Consider the following 21,816-nt stretch of genomic DNA (forward strand, 5'->3'; position numbering starts at 1 on the left):
AGGCTCTTGACTGCAACAAAGATGCGAGAGAGAGAAAGATGGGCAAAGCTTTTTTGACGCAAGCTATTTTTAGTGAAAAGCCTTTAAAAAAACCTAAAAAAACTTAAAAGAAAGCTTGAAAAATGTGTCAAAAGATTTGATAAGCATCACGCTTATATCTCTACGCTTATATCACTACCTGGCCAACAATGGCCGAGTTAACGTCTTGGGATTGTAAATGAAGATGCCCCATTTAAAAAAAGAGACCGGCTAGCCTAGTTTACTTTTGTAGTAGCTTCGTCAAAGGACACCTGGGAACAGTGGAAGGAGCCTCTATCGGCAACACTGTGGCATCAGCATCTCTCCTTTCCTTCTACCCGTCCAAGAGGAGCTTCCGATGAAAAGCAGATGGGTTTTCACTCTCAGAGGTCAAGGCTTCACGATGTCCAGAAATGCCTGCGACAGGGTTTCGATCAGGACAGTTTACTTTCCTGATATCGATATGTAGTTCTGCATCACCATCATCATCATCAGCAGCAGCAGAGAAAGAGAGAGAATCCCAGCAGGAGCCGGAAGGAGAGCTACACTAGCAGCAAGCCTTTCCTTTGTAGACGGCTCAATAGGAAACACTTGCGCCTCTCCCTCTGGGATGCAATCGGTAGACTTTCCAGGACCAGCCTCAGGTAGCAAGAAGTTTAAGCGGACTGATCCCTCCACTTTATCTGTGCCTCAAGCTTTCCTTGCATCGTCAACCATGCCGCGCACTGCAGAAAGCCATATACAGGATGATTGCACTCCCTTCCCTGTTGAAGACATTGTACAAAACCCCCCTCCTGGCTATGTTGCACCCTCATCGGTTGCTTTTAGCCCAGATGACAAGCTCATCTCTTATCTTTTTAGCCCTGATAGTACACTCAGCCGCAAGATCTTCCTTCTTGATCCTATAACACATCGCCAACAGATGGTCGTAAGCCCGCCTGGTGGTGGTGTTGATGAAGGTAACCTCTCCGTTGCTGAGAAGCTAAGAAGAGAACGACTTCGAGAGCGAGGCCTTGGTATAACTAGGTATGATTGGGCTGGTGGAGGTGATGACGTTGCTTGTCTCGTTGTGCCATTGCCTGGAGGGGTATGCTCTATTAGCTCCTTGAGAGAGAGAGAGAGAGAGAGAGAGAGAGAGAGAGAGAGAGAGAGAGAGATTGAATTGTACCACTTACTTTTCAAAAAGGCCAAGATGACCTATGAGACCAAAAGTTACAACCGTCACATCAAAATGAGAAGCCTATACGAAACAAAATGGATAAACTTAGTACAAGCCTTATTTAGAACCTAGATGCATCATGTGTCGTGCATGTGTCACAATGGAAACACATCATTGAGGCTCTTTGGCAGGTTACAATATATGGAGGGGAGGTGCAGATCAAAGTGGGGATAATTCTCCCTTGAGCTGTTGCATGGGTATCTAGACTATCTCGATAGTCTAGAAGCAAGTGGGTCTTGTTCTGTGTAGTCCCTCTAAAGTCTCGGCCATTTGGAGCTGTGTAGTTGTGTACCCTATCGTTAGGAGGCCCTGTGTAGTAGCCTTATTAGTAGTCAGTCTAGATGCGCACTATAATAGTGTGGCAACATCCACAAAGAACTAAATAATACCTTGAAGCTCTACCAAGGACTCCATGAGCTTGTTGTCATGTTGATAGAAGAGGCCTATCCTCTTTGAGTTCTTTTGAGTGCAAGTTTGGAATTCCCCTCTGGAAGTCCAATATTTTGGAAAAGTACATGTTGGTAGAAGTATAAAATAGTTGGGCTTAGGGAATTGACCATCCACAACAAGCGGCTCGGATAATATTGGCGAACATAATTTTCTATACCACCTATAGAACAAAGGACTTGAAGTTTTCCCGATTCACTAGATCCAGAAAAGCGAACAGTCCTCTTTGATTAAAGAGGGTGCTCCATACTATTAGTGCAAGAGATCCCCTCTGGCTATTAAGCAGAGCTCATGAGGTAGTCGCAGCAGATCTCGGCGAGTAGTGTAGATTACTAAGATAATTGGGACTAGATGACAAGTTGATGTTGGATTCACATCATATATCAACTTGCCATGAGATACACAACTCGAACAAGTGGGCCACATAAAGCTTGATAGGATAGCTTGTCGGAAGGGGCAGTGTAAGATGGATAGAACACGTGCACAACCTCTCGTATCCGATGGTGGACAACAACCACCTTCGAATGTGGAATCTTTGAGGGCAATCCCATCTTGGTGATCTCTTAGATCTGTAAGGTATGCGTAGATGGAGAGTTGCCTTGTGCAAGAGATCGTAGTGGAGAGAGATGTGCAATAACGCAAGGGATCCACAGAGAGGGAAGGCAATCTGGGAAAGTTGCTCGAGAGAGAAAACATTGGAGGGAGAGACTTAAAATGCTAGCTTTGATTGCAAGTGCACAAAATGATACGGGGTGGGCCAACCCCCTCCTCGGATAGGGAGCAGCTTCCTGCTTGACCTCCCCCAAAACCCCCACGACTCAGACAATAGGCCAAACATTGGGGAGAAAGTACAAACAACCAGTGGCACAGGCTATGGGATAAGATGCTCAAGATGTGGCGCCATCAAGAGGCAAACTATATGGCACTGCTAGCAATACAGGGTTTGGCAAAACAACGATAGAAAGAGGTCGGCGATGAGAAAACTACCTCACATAGGCCGGGCACAGCCACAAAACAGCCCTCACACCCTATGATCAACTCTAGGAGATACTAGGTAGCTTGGCTAGGACCGGCAGAGAGGTGACAAACTTGATGTCTCCTCTTAGCTCTTGGTCGGACTACACAATTGTGGAGCTGCTAAGTGACATTTAGAGAAGAAGCTCGTGTATCTGGGCTGAGAAGACAAAAGGTGAGGCATGCCTTCATCTGCTCTCCATTAGAAACTCTGCTAGGTAACTGTAGTTGGCGTCTACGAGTGGCTACACTGGATTGCGCATCTGGTAGTGAATCCAACACTCGTGAATCGTGGAGAGTAACCCATGCATCTCCACCATCCAAGGTTGCATTCCAAACTCATATTTATCATTCTTCCCATACCGTATGATAAACATGTGTACTGGTATTAGTACTTAACGTATTGGTTGTTACTAATATGCACTCACCAATACACGTGTGTGCATGCATGTATATTAGATCATAGACATATGTATGTATGTACACATACATGTGTATGCATGTATATTAGATCGTAGACGTATGTATGTATGTATGTACGCATACGTGTGTATGCATGTATATTAGATTGTAGACATGTATGTATGTATGCATACGTGTGTATACATGCATGCAATCATGCATAAGTAGACATGTATGTCTATTTGTAATTAGTACTTAACGCATTTTTCATACCGACAGTGATTACCCATACTGTACATTATTTTTAATTGTTTTTTTGTACCGTATCTATCGTACCTATCCACCTTGCCACCATTCGCGCCATATCAGTTGGAGCACTCTGTTGCTCCCTACGAATGTAACCACTCTCGTCTAGCACACCATGTGACGTTTGGTATGAAGTAACGTGCTTGATGAGTCCAAATCTGAAGGAAGAGGGTCAAGTCGGTACAATCCACACAGAACTCTACCCCCTCTGACTTCTAGACCCGATACTTTATCTCAAATCGTCACACTATGCTCAACAAATACTACCATACCAAGTCTACAAAACTCATACACTGAGAAGATGTGGTAACCAAGACGAGGTAGATAAAGAACATGGGAGGTATACATTCCCTCTTTGCAGTGTGGAATAAGCTTCATATCCCCCTCACCATGCACAGGAGTCATGGATCTATCTTTAAGTCCTTCGTATGGCCTCAGATTGTACATCAAATCACGATAAGTCGGGTGCCTAACAACACCACTTTCAATAATCCAATCTCGAGAGTCCAGAAAAGTGAAATTCCTCTCCTGCTCCAAAGGTATTTGATCTTGTGGTTTGTGTAATAAAGGCAGGTGATAGTCGTTGTTGACGACTTTGCTCTCTGCAAAGGAAATTTCCGCTAGTAATGACCTTCTCTCCACAATTGTTGCAATATCTTTGAGCTTTCAAGGATCCTACTTTGTATCAGTCTTTGAAGAACATGGCTCATTCCGTTCAACCTTTTGTTTTCCTTTGAAATTTGCAGCCAAAGCCTTGGTTGAATTAGAAGATCTCGATCTAACTTGGGATTTGAATTGCTCCTCTTGGTCCAAAACCATTAGCACTAACTCCTCCCATGTAATAGTATTCAGTCGTTCACATGCAATCAATGAAGAATAGAAACCTGAGTTTGTAACAGGTGTCACGAAGTGATGACGTGGCATGTCCACACGGACAAACTCTGATAGATAAAATGATTTTATAAGTTGTTTCAACTTATGTCCGATGGGGCCCAGGGGTCACAAAGAAAAATAAAATCTAGCTTTGGCTATTGACGTGACAGGCTGTACAGACGCCCGCAAAATGCGCTGACTGTTGACGTGGCACTGTGTACGGATTTCCGCGATTTTTCCAACGCAAATTGTGCTGCCAGCTTTTGGCGCAGACTCATGGGACTAGATGCTTTTGGAACTGAATGCTTTTAGGACTTGAAGCTTTTCATGTGCTCCTTCTGGAAGGCCATGGGCCTAGAAATATGTAACCAGGGTCTCTCTTCTGTCAAATTTGCTCAGGAGCATTGAGAAGAGAGGACCCTCGGACTTTGTACTTTGCTCAAGCATTAATATAAAAATAAATACCGAGAGGGGCGCCAGACTTTGGGGCCAATACCATAGTTACATGGGACGGCGGGTCGGGGACGGGGACGAGACGGCAAAAGTCAAGAAACGGGGACGGGGTCGGAACGGCAAAAAAAAGAAGAAGATTTTTTTTGGCATTTTTTGACCTACACACATGCAACACACATAGAGCATCACTTTGACCACAAATTTACACTAATTAGACCAAATAACATGAGTGATATAGACGCAAATGTGCTTATAAAACATCGAGAAATGAGGACCAAAGGGTGGCTTTTATAGCCATTGGGGTGCTTCAAAGTTCAAACATATGGCTATTGGAGAGGAACTAGCCACTAGAAATGATCAATTTCTCAAATTTTTAAAAAAGTCTCCTGCCGTCCCGGGGACGTTTTGCCTGCGTTCCGGCTTGGTAGCCCTTTTGCCGTCCGTCCCCACCCGTCCTTGCCCGTCCCCGTCCCGGAATCAGGCGTCCCCCGTCCCTAGGGTCTGTCCCCTGTAACTATGGCCAATACCTCTGGGCAGAGAACTACGTCGGGCCTTGTCATCTCTTTATTGAATTGTAACAAAGTTTGTAAAATGATTTTAAGTGATTTCTCGTGTGTCGTGCTAGATTTGCGACTTGGGGTGTCCAAGTCTGTTATAGTCGTATCAGAGCTGAGTCGATTTTCCCTTCCAAGGAGAATCCGATCCTTTCTACCGCGACCCACATGGATTCAGTCGACGAATCCCTCAAGGATCAGAACAACCCACATGACAACTCAGGGTCGGGTGAGAACATGGTAGATTCATGACCACCTTCTACTGATTGAGAAGAAGAGTATGGGCCACCCTAGCCCATGGAGTATGAACGAATGGAGATGCAGCATCAATAGCAGGTTGATGCTTGTGCTCGGCTGATGCTCCAATATTGTAAAGATCCTCAATACGCAAAATTTTTGACCAGGCACCTGATCGATGAGATGCATTCTCGATGGCGTATGGTCATCGATTCAGCTTTGAAGTCAGCTTTGAAGTCAGCTTTGAAGAGAGTACCTGTTCCGTGGGTGTACATGGAAGATGAACTTGATGACGTGTCACAAACCAGTGACGTGGCATAGCCCTAGACACACACCTCATCAAATGGGTAGCAGACCGGACCCACCCAGGCTGGCAGACAGGCCCGAAAAACGCGCATGCGCCACGTGGCAACTGTACAGCATTTCCACGATTTGTGGTGGAAAAGCAGGCTGACGTGGCAAGGCGTACTACAGGCTGTACGGAAGCTTTTTTTTGCGTGGGCTGATTTCTATGCAAGCTTTTGGAGAAGCTTTGGGATAAGATGCTTTATTTTAAAGAAGCTCTTATAATATGGCAGCTTTTGGGCTCTGCTTTTGGCATCCCTTGTAAACCAATAATTAGGCGGTTGGGCTCCCACTCGGCAAAGCATCTGGATGCAAAGTCTAAGAGTGAGAACCCTCCCACTCCCTAGTACTTTGAACTCACATGAATACAAAAAGAAATACCGAAAGGGGCGCCAATCTTTGGGGCCAATATCTCTAGGCACAGAACTCCGCCGGGTCGTGTCGAATCAATTGTGAACTGTTTTGAAGTAAATCTATGTTGTATCGTGGTAGAATCTTGATTTGGAGTGTCCAAGTTTGTTACAGTGGTATCAGAGCCAGGTTGATTTCTCTTCTACCGGGAAATCCGATCCTTTTCTCGCGACACTTATGGATTCAAACAGAGATCAGTCGACTTCCTTTGCATTTGAGGATGCGAGAAGAGATCATGAAGAAGATTCTCATGAGGAGTACGGCCCGCCTCGGCCTACTCAGGCGGAGATTGAAGAGATGGAACGTCGACGATTGGTTGACGACGCAACAAAGATTGATGATCAATCTTGCGAAGGATCCGAAATTTACCAAATTTTTAACTCAGACATCCTTCGACGAAGTGCACTCTCAGTGGCGGAAGGCCACAGAACCACCCCTCAAACCGGCACTCAAGAAATCTCCTACTTCGAGGATGTTTACAGAGCAAGAATTAGAAGAGGTGGTTTATACATGGATTACCCAGCTTTTTGACGCAGCCAACAAAGCCAAAAAGCACGACAAAAAGCAGAAGAAAGGAACTGACTTCCTTGGTTATTTGGGTCGTCAATCTACTTTTGCCTCGGCACGAAAGCAAAAGAAGAATGTGCGATTTGAAGGAGTATCCAGTTCTTCTTCTTCTTCTTCTTCTTCTTCTTCCAGTTCTTTTAGCTCTTCTGACTCGAGCTAAGAAGACATGAAAGGGAAAAAGCGAAGCAAAAAGCAAAGCTTCGGAAAGGGCAAGAAAAAGGCAAAGAAGCCTAAGTTTCGCCCAGTTTATGATAGTTCTACAGAGGACTCGTCTTCAGAATGTTCGGACTCCGATGATCACAGATTTTATGCAAAGAAGAAGAATTTCTATAAAGCCAACCAGTATGACTTTCAGGAGGATAAAAGCAAGAAAGAAGGTGGACGGTTATTAAATTTGACACTTTTTCTCAATTCCGAGATGCTTCGAGGGCTTTGGCCTTCATACAGCAGTTTGATATAGCTTTTTCTGGAGGGCATTACTCAGAGCACTCCAAGATTTGGAGGGCTACCTCTTACTTCAAGGGACATACTCGAACATGGTGGTCCACTCTTCTATTGAACAAGAAAGCGCCAGTTAAATGGCTGAATTTAAAAGGCTTTTTATTTCTTCTTGGTTGACTCGGAAGTACGAACGCGACATACGAACTGCTTGGAACCATCTACGGATGACCAAGAAAGATACTTTGGACGCATATTGCGAGAGATTTTGGAGCTTTTTTCTACCCGCTTCTTCATTTAAGAAGATCTCGTTTAAAGAACAGATTGAGCGGTTTACCTTGGGAGTTCCTACGGAGATCCGAGATCACTGCTTAGAACAAAAGTTAGATTCTATTCAAGAACCGATGAGTCATGCGAAACGAGGCTTTGCCATACATTCAGGCAGTTTGACTTACCCCACAGATGAGATCATGACGTAGAAACCCGAACAAACTTCTAAAAATGAAAGTAGGAAAAAGAAGAGCCCCCAAGATAGAAAGATAAGGATGCACGACCCTGGCTCACTCTTCGGGAGAGAGACAACTACATCAAAGAGGGGAAATGTTTTACATGTGGGGAAACTGAGCACATCTCCGCGAAGTGCCCTAAAACGGCACAAAAAGAACAAGATGAAGAAAGGCTAGAGAGTTCAAAAGAAGCTGAGGAACGTGGACGGAAAGGCAAGATGAAAGCAAGACTGGTTCAAATTGCATGGGCATTGACCCAAGTACCATTGATGAGAGTACAGAACTTTGCCGAGCTTGGGGCAAAGTGAAAGATCAAGAAGCCCTGATTTTCTTTGATGGAGGAGCCAAGGCCAACTTCATTTTCACCTGAATTGGCAGCACGGCTCAAGATTACACCCGATCGGATGGGACCACAAGCAGAGGCAGTTCTAGCGGCACCCGGTAGGGACGTAGCCATTACACCTGTCATTGGCAAACTTCGGTTGCATTGTCAGGGGTATTTGGGGCACGAGGATTTCTACATAATGCCCTTGGAAGGTTGTGATGTCCCCCTAGGAATTCCCTGGTACCATAAGAACAACGCCGTGGTCGACTATCGGGCGAGAAAAGCGACTTTGACTACAAAAAAGGGCCGAACCATTGTACTTGATGTGAAGCTTAAGGGAGAGTCTGTCCCTATTGTATCGGCTTCGGCCGTTTCAAAATTAATGAAGTCCAGTCTGTTTGTTTACTCGATCTTTTTGAAAGAGTTGAATGATGATCATAGGACAAATATGTATGATCTAGAAAAAGAGCGCCAAAATTTTCTCCACACTCATGCCGATTGCTTTTCTGAGGGCATGCCAGGCGAGTTGTCACCAGCTCATCTTGAGGATCATACCATTGATCTGATACTTGAAAGCACACCACCGAACCGGCCACCTTACCATGTGAGCGGAGCCCAGAATGAAGAGATTATGAACCAAGTGAAAGACCTCTTGGAAAAGGGTCTTATCCAACCGAGTACTTCACCTTACTGCTCTCTGGTGTTGTTGGTTTCGAAGAAGGAAGGACCTTGGAGAATGTGCATTGACTATAGAGCTCTCAACAAAATCACCATGAAGAATAGATTTCCGATTCCTAGGATCGATGATATTCTAGACCGACTACAGGGATCCTCTTGTTTTAGCAGGATCGATTTGAAGAGCGAATGTCATCAGATCCGAATCGCGCCGGGAGATGTCTACAAGACAGCTTTTCGGACTACCTTTGGTTTATTCGAGTTTTTGGTTATGCCTTTTGGGCTTACCAATGCTCCAGCGACCTTTAACCGAATGATGGACAGGATTTTCAGAGAGTACAGATATTTTGTGGGCACTTTCTTTGATGACATTATTGTCTTCTCCAAGGATGAGGCAGAACATAGAGAACATCTGCTATAGGTCTTTCAGGTATTACGGGATCACAAGTTGGTGATCAATGCAAAGAAGAGTGAATTTTTTCTACCAGAGATACACTTTTTGGGACACATCGTCTCAGCAGCAACAGGAGTGCAGATGGACCCGTCAAAGATATAGACTATCCGTGATTGGCCCGATTTGAAGAATGTCCATGAAGTTAGAAGCTTCTTGGGCTTATGTTCTTACTACCGGCGGTTCATTAGAAAGTTTGCAGAGGTTGCTTCCCCTTTGCATATTTTGACATAGAAAAGAGTCCCTTTCTCGTGGGGACCCACAGAGGTGACTGCCTTTTAGACATTGAAAGAGAAATTGACTACAGGACCAGTTTTGACTTTGCTGGATTTGCAAAATTCATTTGAAGTATATTGTGATGCTTGTGGTCGTAGTCTGGTGCGGTCTTAATGCAAGAAGGCCATGTCATTGTCTACGAGAGCCGATTGTGTTCAAGGCCGGAATTGACAGCACAGATATATGAGAAAGAGCTTTTGGCGGTTATCCATGCTCTTACTCAGTGGCGACATTACCTACTCGGAGCCGACTTTATGGTCTTTACAGATCATCAGAGTTTACGCTACTTGTTGTCACAGGAGCAGCTATTGTAAAAGCAGATGCGGTGGGCGAACATCTTGTCACAATTTTACTTCGAGATTGTCCATGTGCAGGGACAAAAGAATTTGGTTGCAGATTCTTTGTCCCGGAAGTCGTTGGTTCTGGCTATTTCCGCGATAGATCATAGGACCTTCGAGGATATGGTCAATCAGTATGCCACAGATACAGATTTTGTAGATATTGTCACTCGATATGGAATGGGGAGGTAGTAGTGGGATATTCTATTTGGGATGGCTACTTGATGAAGAAAACGATATTGTGCGTTACACAGCCGTTGAGGGAAAAGGTTTTAACTGAATGCCACCGTCCACCATTTATGGGTCACCGCGGCATTGCTACCACCTTGAAAGGTGTGGAGAAATACTTCTTTTGGCCGAGACTCAAGAAGGACGTGGAGATTTTGTACGCAGTTCCTTGGTATGTCAAAAGGTCAAGTTTGACAAGCATAAAGCACAGGGATTGTTACAGCCTTTACCCATACCCACCCGCCCCTCGGAAAGTATTGCAATGGATTTCATTTTTGATCTCCCGAGAACACAGAGTGGACATGATGGTATTTGGACTGTTATTGACAGATTTAGCAAGCAAGCTCATTTCATTCTAGTGAAGAAAACAGTCAAGACGTATCACTTAGCAAGACTGTTTGTGGCCTAGATCTTCAGATTACATGGTATGCATGAGACAATTGTCTCCGACAGAGACCCCAGATTCACGAGTTTTTTTTGGAAGGCTATTTGGGAGAACATTGGTACGCGGTTGCAGTTCTCGTCATCGTTCCACCCGTAGACATATGGGCAATCTGAGATTGCAAATTCAGTGGTACTGGATTTATTAAAGTCTTACATATCGGATTAGAAGACTCAATGGGAAAAGTATTTACCCTTGGTGGAATTTGCCTACAATAACACGATTCACTCTTTGACGAGGAAGGTGCCATTTGAGATTAGTGAAGGTGCTACGAAGGTTCCACTCTTCCTAAGCACGAAAGATAAGATTTTTGAAGTCGACGAGTACACGCGGGACTTGGACATAGCTTTTGCCAAGGTCTGGGAGGCTTTGCAAAAATCTCAAGAAAGACACAAAAAGGCAGCAGATCGACATCGTCGATTTGAAATTAAAGGAGAACGATTGGGTGCTCTTACGTTTTGAGAAGGCACGCCTAAGAAAGAAAAAGGGGAAGGAGCGGCTTTTTCCAAAGCTTAGTATGAGATACTATAAACCTTTTTAAATTTCCGAAAAGATAAATGGTCTCCTTTAGATTGAAGCTGCCCGACACTTGGAGACTTCACAATGCTTTTTGTGTGTCTCTTGAAGTCTTTTAAAGGTGATGTGCCCAATGATGGGGAGCCAGATGAGCAACCCGATGTGGAGGAAAACGAGGAGATACTCGTTCCAGAACAGATATTGGCACATAAAGATAGGAAGGTAAAAGGTAAAATGATAAGGCGGTTCTTGGTTAAATTCAAGAACTATCCTGCATTGGATGCGAAGTGGATGGAGGAGGAGGACCTGACAGATACTCCTCAGATTGTGAACCTTTACCTTGAAGCATTTGGTTTAGCATAGTCTATTCCAAATAGAACCCGAACTCAGCTCCGGTGGAATTTGTTTTAGCGGGTATGCACAAGAGGGGAGTCGCTCTACTCCTTTGTCAACAGATTGCCCCGATTTTTGATACTAAAGTCACTGATGTCTCTTTTGAGTTTCAGGGATACTGTGAGCTGACAATATTCTGCTGTATGACTTTATGAACTAGAATTCCCGATAATATGATATTGATTTGTTCTTGACTTGTGTAAGTGCAGAAACTAATAGATGAAATGACTGCAGCATTTCGGTCTGAAAGATCTCGATAGACATGGTTGCAATAAGGATTAGTTAATTGGGCATCTATGAGGTCCGGAGTGGATCTAGATACTATTGCTAAATACGTTGTTGATTAATTATGGTCTGAGATCCGAATGAATTTTTGAGTGTGATTTGTCATGTGATGTCTGTGATGTCCGGTGATGTGACTGTCGATTGGTACATGTGCTAGATGTGTTTTCCTAGTGCGGCGGTACTAGCAATCAGTGTTTGCTAAGACAGTTTATGGCTTGTCTGTTTTGCAGGCGTAATCGAGGGCGTTTCAGGCTTCCAAGATACCCACAAGGTCCTCGCCTTTATTCAACAGTTCAACATAGCTTATTTGGGAGGGCACTATTCAAAGCACTCCAAGATCCAGAGGGCAGCATCCTACTTGAAAGGAAATGCACAGACTTGGTGTCCACTCTTTTGTTATGCAAGGAAGCACCGACAAAGTGGCTGCAATTTAAGCGGCTTTTCACTTCCTCTTGGCTCACTTTGGAGTACGAATGTGATGTGGTTACTGCTTGGAATCATCTTCGGATGATCAAGGAAGATATTGGATACTTATGGCTAGAGATTTTGGGATAATTCCCTACCAGCTTCTTCTTTTAAAAAGATCACTTAAGCAAAAGATCGAGCGCTTTTGCTGTGTCTACCCAAAATGATACGAGATTACTGCTTACTGCAGAAGTCTGAGTCTATACAACAATTGATGGGACATGCTAAGCAAGGGTTTGCTATGCATTCGGATACTCTTACATATCCAACTGATCAACTTTTGACAACAAGGACCGGATAGAATTTGAATGATGGTAACAAAAGAAGATGGAAGTTTCAGGCCCAGACTGACCGAGGAACAATGATCCGAGTACCTTAAAACGAGGAAGTGCTTTGAATGTGGGGAACATGGACATGTCTCAGCACGGTGCCCCAAAAAGGCACCCAAAGGACAATCAGAAGACATGTAAGAGGGTTCCAGAGCAGCCGAAGAGCGTGGGAGAAAAGGGAAGATGAAAGCAGGACTATTACCCATAGTCACACGGGACGCCCATTTTTTGGCTTCTTGTTTTGTCTCCACTTGCCGTCCCGCCCTCTTTTTTACACTAAAAATCCATTTGAGCCCCGTCCCTCGTCCCGTGACGCGTCCCTTGTGACTATGGTGGTACCACCTGATCAGATGGATGAAAGTATTGAACTTTGTCGCGCATGGAGCAAAGTGCGAGACTAAGAAGCCTAATCTTCAGTGACGGAGGAGCCAGGGCCAACTTTATTTCACCCGAATTGACGGCTCGACTTGGAACAGACACTGGTTGTGCTCATATGCAATTAGCGGGTGTACAGCTACACTAAAGTGCCTCGACATGCACGTTAAGTCTTGACCATTCATTGTATATTATGGACATTTGTGGGATCACACCTTTGTGATGATCAGCTTTGTACATTTTATATTGAGGCCGTGCCCTTGAAATGCTTATTTTAATAGAAGATTTTTCTTGGTTATGAATGAGTGTGTTTGTGTGTGTGTGAGAGAGAGAGAGAGAGAGAGAGAGAGAGAGAGAGAGAGAGAGAGAGAGAGAGAGAGAGAGAGAGAGAGAGATATGAAATGATATATTAATGTCTTCGAAAAGGCCAAAATGACCTATAAGGCCAAAATGACCTATGAGACCAAACCGTTACAAACTGGTGAATCTGATACCATGTCTGGGTACAAAAAAAGGAGGGGAGATACTTAAATGAAACTAGAGGTGCTACTGATTGGAAATGTGTATGGTGTGTATGTGTGATCATTGATATAGTGTGTGCTAGAAGAGGGTGATGTGATGGGTTATGAGTCCATCCTCATATGCATTCTGGATGTCGAGCTAGTATGGCTCGAATCCTCTGCTGCAATCTCTCTTGATGTTGTGAAGCTCCTCTCCTCAGTCGTGGGCATCGCGATTTCCCTAGCTCCGATGCTTGATCAATGAGTACTGCGAGTGTGAGTATGAGCTGAGCTTTGCATTGGTGGCTGCTCCTCAAATTGTGCAGTGTCTGGTGTTAAGATATCCGTAATCTGTCTCTAGGATTGTCTCTCTCCAGATCTCTTCAGTAGACAGTCTCTGTATATGTGTAACTCAAGTAGATACAGTCCAAGACATCGATGGTCCTGATATCTCATGACTCTGGAGAAGGATACGAAGCCTTCTCTGAATAGATAGTGGAAGCGACCCCGTATCTCGTAGTACACTGTACACTTACATATATATCCGTTTCTGCCATAGTCGGCACATCTTACTGGCTGCTGGTATCCCTCCGAATCTACCAGTCTCAATCTCAAGCTGGTGTGAGGATGTGCGTATCTGACCAATGGCACACTGTAACCCATGAGATAGATGTGTATCCATATAGCTAGGTCGAGTCACAAACCCATCCTTTGTGAGTTGGAGAAGATGCTCTCTGTAGAGAGCCATCTTTGTGCCCAACCCTTGTGTCGGCTCTATCCATGTCCTCCTGGTGTCCAACTGGGTGAGGTCCTTGTGAATGAGTCTAGTAATATCCATCTGTGTGAGACACAACAATGGTGCATCAAGGGAGTACTGAAAAGGAGGTAACCTGTCCATGCTGAAGCCATGTACTTGGAACCATGACGACATTTGCGCATACGAACATGATGTGTCCCCTTGTAAAGCTAACTGTTTGGAGGACTCAAGGGCCAATCTGGCATATCTGTCTTTGGTAGTATCCCACAAGCTATGCATAAAGGAGACTGATCTGGACCTTGGTAAGCGCCTCTATCTCCATGGGGGGGCTGCTAACTCCGCTCTAATGATCTCGTGTGGCACGGAGGCCTTGGCTTTAATCAGCCGAGAAATCATAGCTACCAAGGGCCTCTCCATACCTCTCCAATCATCCTGACCCACAGAGGGTTCTCAAGCTTGACCCCCATAGACCATAGTTGAAGCTACCAAGGTATCAAAGAGCCAGAGCTTTGTTCCGGGTTCCTGGAACTGAACCTGCGAACACATCGTCCGCATATGCTCTGATCAGTCTCGTCTCTGCTCTTCTCAAAGAAAACCTTGGCCCTGTGAAGACTACCCCAAGATAAGTGTATGCATCGTGTATTCCACAGTCTCCCATCTCCTGATCCACAGCGTGTTAAACACCATGACCTTGGTTTTACCAAGATTTACAGACAATCCACTATTCTCCGCAAAGCTACGTAGTGCATCCAAATGTCGTTGCATACCCTCCGTTGAATCTGAGATCAATACAATATCATCAGCATATAACAACCATGGAATCCATATCCCTGCCAGCTGTGCACCTCTGTCACGCTCTCTATCAATATAGTTAGAAACCTCTTCTATATATACATATCAAATAGGGTAGGAGACAATGGACAACCTTGTTTCACCCCAATACTGGAGTGTGTCACGCAGACGGGCACCACCTGCCAACGAAAAAGAACAGACTGAACAACTTTAAGCACCTTAAATAACAATTGAATTGAAAGAGATAGACGACACACGAGACTGGGAGTGGCGGAGTTCCACCCCGAGAGAGAGCACTGGCCCCAAACCTTGGCACCCCTTTCGGTATTTCTTTATATTGCTTGAACTTAGTACAATGCCGGTACTTGTGCTTTGCACCTTCACTTGGAAGAGTGCCAGAGACTGAGCCCTCTGCACATATTTAAAGGCCCTTGGCCCATGAAAAGCAGTTACATGAAAAGCATCAAACTCAAAAGCAACTGGTCCAAAAGCTGCCAGCACGTTTTGCGGGAATCCGTAAGTTGCCACGTCATCAGTGTAAATTGCAAGTGTCTGATAGCTGCCACGTCAACATGTCAGCGCAAAATCCGAAAATTTGTACAGTTGCCATGTCATGAGTTTTCTACGCTAGTTGAGTGTGTGTGTGTGTGGGCTCCGCTTTATTTAATCTCTTTAGGTCACTTAGGCCCCATCGGATGGGGTCCCATAAGTTGGTGGGAACTCTTCTTTAAAGATAGGTCACTCGGCAAGACTTTGCAAGTTGGTAAAACTTCTTCTGTTGCTTCTGCTTCTTCACTTAGGGTTTAGGCCCCTCGGTCAAGATCTGAAGGTTGGCTCCATTCTTGAGTGACTTGACATGTCAGGAGTTTGTGATAGAGTGAACTAAATCAAATATCCCCTCTTGAGTGTGTACATGTCCCACCACGGCTCTGTATAGAGCCATGATTCACCAAATCAACTCATTGGGCACTCCCATCTCTTGTAGTCTGTGCATCAATCTGGCTCTGGCACCGTGTCAAATGCTTTGCGGAAATCCACAAAGCTACAATAAATCTGTCTCCTAGGTTCCTCAATGATAGCTCTGAGTGTTAGAATATGGTCAAGAGTGGAGAAGCCTTTACTGAAATCAGCTTGTCTCGTTGCCCCTATGCATACTGACCCCACACATTAGGGGAAGTAATCACTGGAGTCTGGGGGAGGGAAGTGGTCATAAAAGAGATGCCATGCCTCTCCTCAATCTCTACTCAAGAACAATTGGTATAAGTCTCTCTCCATCAGAGCTAGGAACGCTCGCTTCTTCTGTCGCACAAGGCGCCGCAAGGCTATCCGAGGCTGTGTGATTGATGGCCCCTAGGAGAAGATCTCTCTAAACTTTGAAGCTATATTCTCATCTCTTTGCACTCCTCGACATACCAACCGTTTTGAGGCATGCTCCCAAAACGTCGTCTCTGGTCAGACTGAGTGTGTGGATATGCCTCTGCTGCTGCATCATGCAATGTCTCAATCAGTATAGTGGTGATCTCCTCCATTGAGAGTTGTGGCGTGGGTGTTGTGCATAGACGACCATAGATCTCCTCTGTATAAACAGAGTAAGTCTCTCATGTGAATGTATAGTGGGTATGTGTCCTCCTTCTTGACACTTGACCTGTAGTGTACTGAAAGGAGACTGAAAATGTCAAGAGAGCATTGTCCACCGCTATACCCATTGGTCTGGGTCGTACTGCAGGGGATGAAGCTCGTCTGTGCCATGACATAGTCCACTGTGCTGGCCCCATGCCCATCCTATGATCGTCTGTCAAGCCCCATATCTTTGGTACCTAGCTCTCTCAGTATCTCATTTGAGGTATCATAATTTTTTTTATGATGGTTTCTCATGCGGGCATTAAAGTCCCCCAAAAGAATGATGTCACCATCTTTGGAAAACTCCCATATGTCCTCGGTTAGTACCACATTTGTTCTCTGATCGTGTTAAGTGCGTCAACTATAGTTACATGGAATGGCCATTTTCAGGTCTCCGTTCTTCGTTCCCATCCCAATTTCTCGTTCCGGATCCCCGTTCCATGTTTCAAACGTGAGTATCCGAAACAGGGAATGGCATTTCATGCATGTTGCCGTTCTGCGTTCCTGGTTCGAATTTCTCGTTCCGGGTAACTATGGCGTCAACTACTGAGGGTTGAAGCTCTTCCTCTCGAGGGTGTGTTGTTGATTGCACCTTTGCAAGGTCCTTCTTGAGTAACGCTATCTCCTCATCTTGGACCGTCACCTGATCCTCAAGTGTGTTTATAGTGTTTGCCTGAACATTAGGCGTTCTTCAAGTGTCTTGATTGTGCCTAGGAGGTTGCAATTAATCTTGTTGATGATCACTCGCTTTTCTTCTTTGCATTTTTGGATGGCATCCTCCAAAGGGTGTCCTTGCCATTTTGCTTCTTCATGTTTGAGAGCCGCAATAGGAGAGGGAGAGGGAGAGGGAGAGGTTCTTGAGAGAGGGAAATCCACCCTATGTAAATAGGTGTTTCAACATTATGCATACATGCTCATTCCACTTTGTTTACGTATAGGCGTTCCCACATCATGCATACATGTGCATTCCACACCTATCTACAATTGTTTCCCAAATTTCTGTTTTTCTCTGCTTGCAGAAATTCTTGAATTTCTGGAAATTCTGAAATCCTACAATTTCTGTAGCTAAATTCTGAATATCTGAAATTTTCCACAGTTTCTGTAGTTTCTAAAATTCTGAAAATATTGAAAATTTGTGTGACTTTCCGCTAAAAATTCTGCTTCGAGACCTGCAGAGAGAGGGGGAGGGAGGCGAGGGGTCGGGGGAGGGCGGGGAGGGGAAGCACGACAGAGAGAGGTCGTGCTGTTGCCTGCACATGCCCTAAAAGACCTGCATGGACCCTAAGCCAGCTGCTGTCCAGCCTGCACGAACCTTAAAATGTCTGCGCGAAGTTACTCGCCCACTGTCTTGCCTGGCCCTAATCCAGGTGCTGCCAGCCTGTGCGAACCCTATGCGTGGAGTGAAGTCCCCGAGGATGATAATGTCACCGTCCCTAGAGAACTCCCATATGTCATCATCCAAAATAGAGAAAGGGGATTGTCCCCTGGGTGGTGCATAAACTGATGTACTTGGGGGAAAGTAACAAATAGCTAGATAGAGGTATCTGCCTGTCTCTGCTTTCAGTCTCACCCACATGTACCTGGCCTGCTCGTCCATGCGGGCTATATGTATCAGTGGCTACAGATCCTCTCTAAATAACACTGCCACTCCTCCCGAGCCCCGCCCTCTGTGCTCTGAGCGTGTCTCCTGTCTGTAGGCTGTCTCCCACCTATATCCACTGATGTGAGGCATGGATTGCCCCGGGGCCTGGTGTGTCTCAGAGTAGAAGATGATGTCTCTTCCAGTAAAGCTATCCTCAAAAGCACCCACATCAAGACGCATAGATCCATTGCAATTCCAGGCAGCTACTATGAGTGTGGTCCCATAAGTCTCGCACCGTCATGTGGAGCGTCGCTCCAGTATTACTACTTTTCCGTCTCGGTAAAAAGCGATCTTGCCTTTTCCCCTTGCCGCTCTAATCTCCGGCATTACTTCCTGCATATGAGCGATCTGCGAGAGGGTGAGATCGTCCTCGAGAAAGATGCCAGTCTCCTTAAGAGTTGGTCTTTTCTTCAAGAATGACTTCTTTGCTTCCATGGAGGGAAAATGGAGGATGAGTGCTCTTTCTTTTGAGGTTTCTCCACTGCCTCCATTTTTCTTTATGTTGCCCACTCTCCATGCCCTTGTGTGTGTCGGCTCATGAATCCCCATCAGGCTGTGAGCTCTTTTACTTCTTCGTCCACATTGCCTTTGTCTTTAAGACCGCAAATTCTCACATGTAAAGCGCGCACCCTTCTCCTCTGCTCCTCCTCTAGTGTCTGGTTAATGTTGTTGTTGGGTGTGGACGTGGGCGTTATCTCCTTGTCTTTTCCTTTCTTGGCCACCTTGATCCATTTCTCGGCTTCGTCCGCCTTCTGTTGGGTTTTGGTAAGAACATCCACCCAAGAAGTCGTCATTTCTTTGTGCTGTTCTTCTCCCTCTTTGATGGCCAGTACTTGTTCCTTGATCGTGTTGATTTCTTCAATTACTGAGGGTTGCAGTTCGCCCTCTTCCAGTGTGTTTCTTGATCGGGCTTCGGCGAGTTCTTTCTTGAGTGACGCGATCTCTTCCTCTTGGGTCGTCACTCGGTCTTCTTGCGTGCTTATCTTGCTCTCTTGGATCAGCACACGTCCTTCGAGGATGTTTATTGTGCCCCAGAGATTGCGGTTCAACTTGGTGATGGTCTCCGTCATTTCCTCTTTGCATTTTCGAATGGCATCCTCTAGGGGGTCGGTTTTATCGTTTGTCTTCCTCATGCTTGATCGCCGTCCGCAAGGGAGTTAGCTGTACGTGTGCACCCACCCTAGCAGCGGGCGTGACAGCTGGGCAAGTGGGGGAGCCGGCCACAAGGGAGTCACCAGAATATGCGCCCTCAAAATGCTCAACTGTGTGTGTGTGTGTCGAAAACAAAACAAAAGTGTGGGGGGGCGGGGGAGGAGGGGTAAAGTATGGTAGAGAGAGCGGGGGGGGGGGAGTGGGAAGTATGGTAGAGAGAGTGGGGGACGGGGGGCGGGGTTAAAAAATAAAAAAAATAATAATAAAAAAAAAATTACTTCCTATGCGTAGAGAGAGAGAGAGAGAGAGAGAGAGAGAGAGAGAGAGAGAGTTTTTTTTTAGCAGATTTATGTTCAGAATGGCTCTAGTCCGGAGTTGAGCCTCAAAATAGCTAGCAGTCCTTCATCGCCAATACTGGACCCAGCTGTGTCACCGGATGGCTGTTCCATCGCTTACGTTCAGGATGATGAACTTTATGTGGCTCCTCTAAACTCCGGGGAGCCGATACAAATCACCTTTGGAGCCAGAGGTACTGGAAAGGTAAAGTTGATATTTTTCCTGACTTTTGTTGTGGGTGCAAGTTTTTTGGCTTAATCACGTCACTGCTGTCTAAGTAAGGGTTGTATGAGAGTCTATCATGTTTGAGGGTGATGTTCTAACTGTTGCATCATATTTCCAAGGTGTTATGGGGAGTTTCATATGCAAAGCAAATTTGATAGCGGATCAAAGTGTGTTAATAATCGGGGGTCTAAGTGTGTAACTGGCTTTCCACTGGCAGATTGATGTTTGTATGACTGCTCATGATAAGTATGTGGGGTTGATTTTTGAATTACATAGTTGCGTTGGAAATTACGCAGTGTGCTAATAATCAGGAGTCTTAAGTGTGTAACTGGCTTTCCACTGGCAGATTGATGTTTGTATGACCACTCATAATAAGCATGTGGGGTTGATTGTTGAATAACATAGTTGGGTTGGAAATTAATTAGTCAGTGTTTGGTTTACTTGCATCATCTCTAATCTTATGTTGGAAATTTTCTGCAGACCCATGGACTGGCTGAGTATATTGCTCAGGTAATTTTTACTGCTTTATTTTCTGATAGTGATTTCAGGGTGTAATTGTTTCTTCTGCTCAGAGGCTCAAAACCTCATGCTTACTCGATGTATAGGAGGAAATGGAGAGAAGGAATGGATTTTGGTGGTCTTCAGACAGCAAGTTTATTGCCTTTGCAGAGGTAGATGCATCTGTAGTACCTTCCTACCGAATCATGCACCCAGGAAAGTCAAATCTGGGGGGAGATGCCCAAGAGGATCATGCATATCCTTTTGCTGGGGATGCAAATGTGAAGGTACGGCTCGGTATTGTACCTTCATCTGGTGGGGACATTGTGTGGACAGATCTTCATTGTGGTGATAATTGCAAAGACGGAGGTGACGAGGAATATTTAGCTCGAGTATATTGGATGCCTGACAATACATTAATAGCTCAGGTCTTAAACAGATCTCATTCACGAGTAAAAGTTTTGAAATTTGACATTAACACGGGCAGGCGGGAGTTAATCTTAACAGAGGAGAATGAGATTTGGATAAATCTACATGACTGCTTCACTCCAATTCAGAAGGAAATGGATAAGCTAGCTGGAGGTTTCCTTTGGGCAAGTGAGAGATCAGGATTCAGACATTTGTACCTTTATGATCGAAATGGGGTTTGTTTAACTCCGTTGACACAGGGTGATTGGATGGTGGAGCAAGTGGCCGGTGTCGATGAAACTGCAGGGCTAGTCTATTTTACGGCAACACTGGACAGCCCTCTTGAAATTCACTTGTATTGCACCAAGTTGTTTCCAGATATTGGCAAGACCTTGGTAAAACCAAGAAAATTGACAAAGGGCGAGGGCAGGCATGTGGTTGTACTTGATCACAAGATGCGAAGGTTTGTTGACATGCACGACTCTCTACATACACCACCTCGTGTGTTGCTTTGTAATCTGGAAGATGGGAAGGTTTTGCTACCGCTTTATGAACAGCCACCCCCAACACCAAGAGCTCGAAAATTGCAACTTTCTGCACCAGAAATGGTGCAAGTTACTGCCTCTGATGGTACTGTCTTTTATGGATCTATTTACAAGCCAGATGCCAAGCAATTTGGACCACCTCCATACAGGACCCTTGTGAGCGTGTACGGAGGGCCAAATGTTCAAACTGTTTGTAATACTTGGATGAACACAGTGGACATGCGGGCACAGTACCTAAGGAGCAAAGGCATTTTAGTATGGAGGGTAAGTTTCTATCACAATATGCGGTTTTTGCCTTGCAGTTTTGTTTTCTTTAACCAAAAGAGCTCTATGTTTTTAGTGTGCAATCAGCTTAATGTGTGTTTGTGGCACTTATTTGAGCTTATAATGACTGGGACTTAAAAAATGTCCTTTTTTCATGCTTGTACCACACCTTTAATATGTGGAATGTAA

The 21,816-nt window shown here is 45.0% G+C and overlaps 1 protein-coding gene across 1 annotated transcript in view; it reads left to right on the forward strand.

The window, feature by feature from the left end:
• The first annotated feature begins 272 nt into the window (after positions 1-272).
• Positions 273-21,816, forward strand: part of LOC147421075 (prolyl oligopeptidase family protein) — a 61,610-nt gene continuing 40,066 nt past the window's right edge. The window contains exons 1-4 of the mRNA XM_086503938.1: positions 273-1,105; positions 19,697-19,891; positions 20,393-20,422; positions 20,518-21,627. Coding sequence (XP_086360064.1) covers positions 629-1,105; positions 19,697-19,891; positions 20,393-20,422; positions 20,518-21,627 — 1,812 coding nt within the window. The 5' untranslated portion in view covers positions 273-628. The remainder of the gene's footprint in view (positions 1,106-19,696; positions 19,892-20,392; positions 20,423-20,517; positions 21,628-21,816) is intronic.

The sequence above is a fragment of the Adiantum capillus-veneris genome, chromosome 28 (assembly GCF_014529385.1).
Source record: "Adiantum capillus-veneris isolate H3 chromosome 28, ASM1452938v2, whole genome shotgun sequence".
NCBI lineage: Eukaryota > Viridiplantae > Streptophyta > Polypodiopsida > Polypodiales > Pteridaceae > Adiantum > Adiantum capillus-veneris.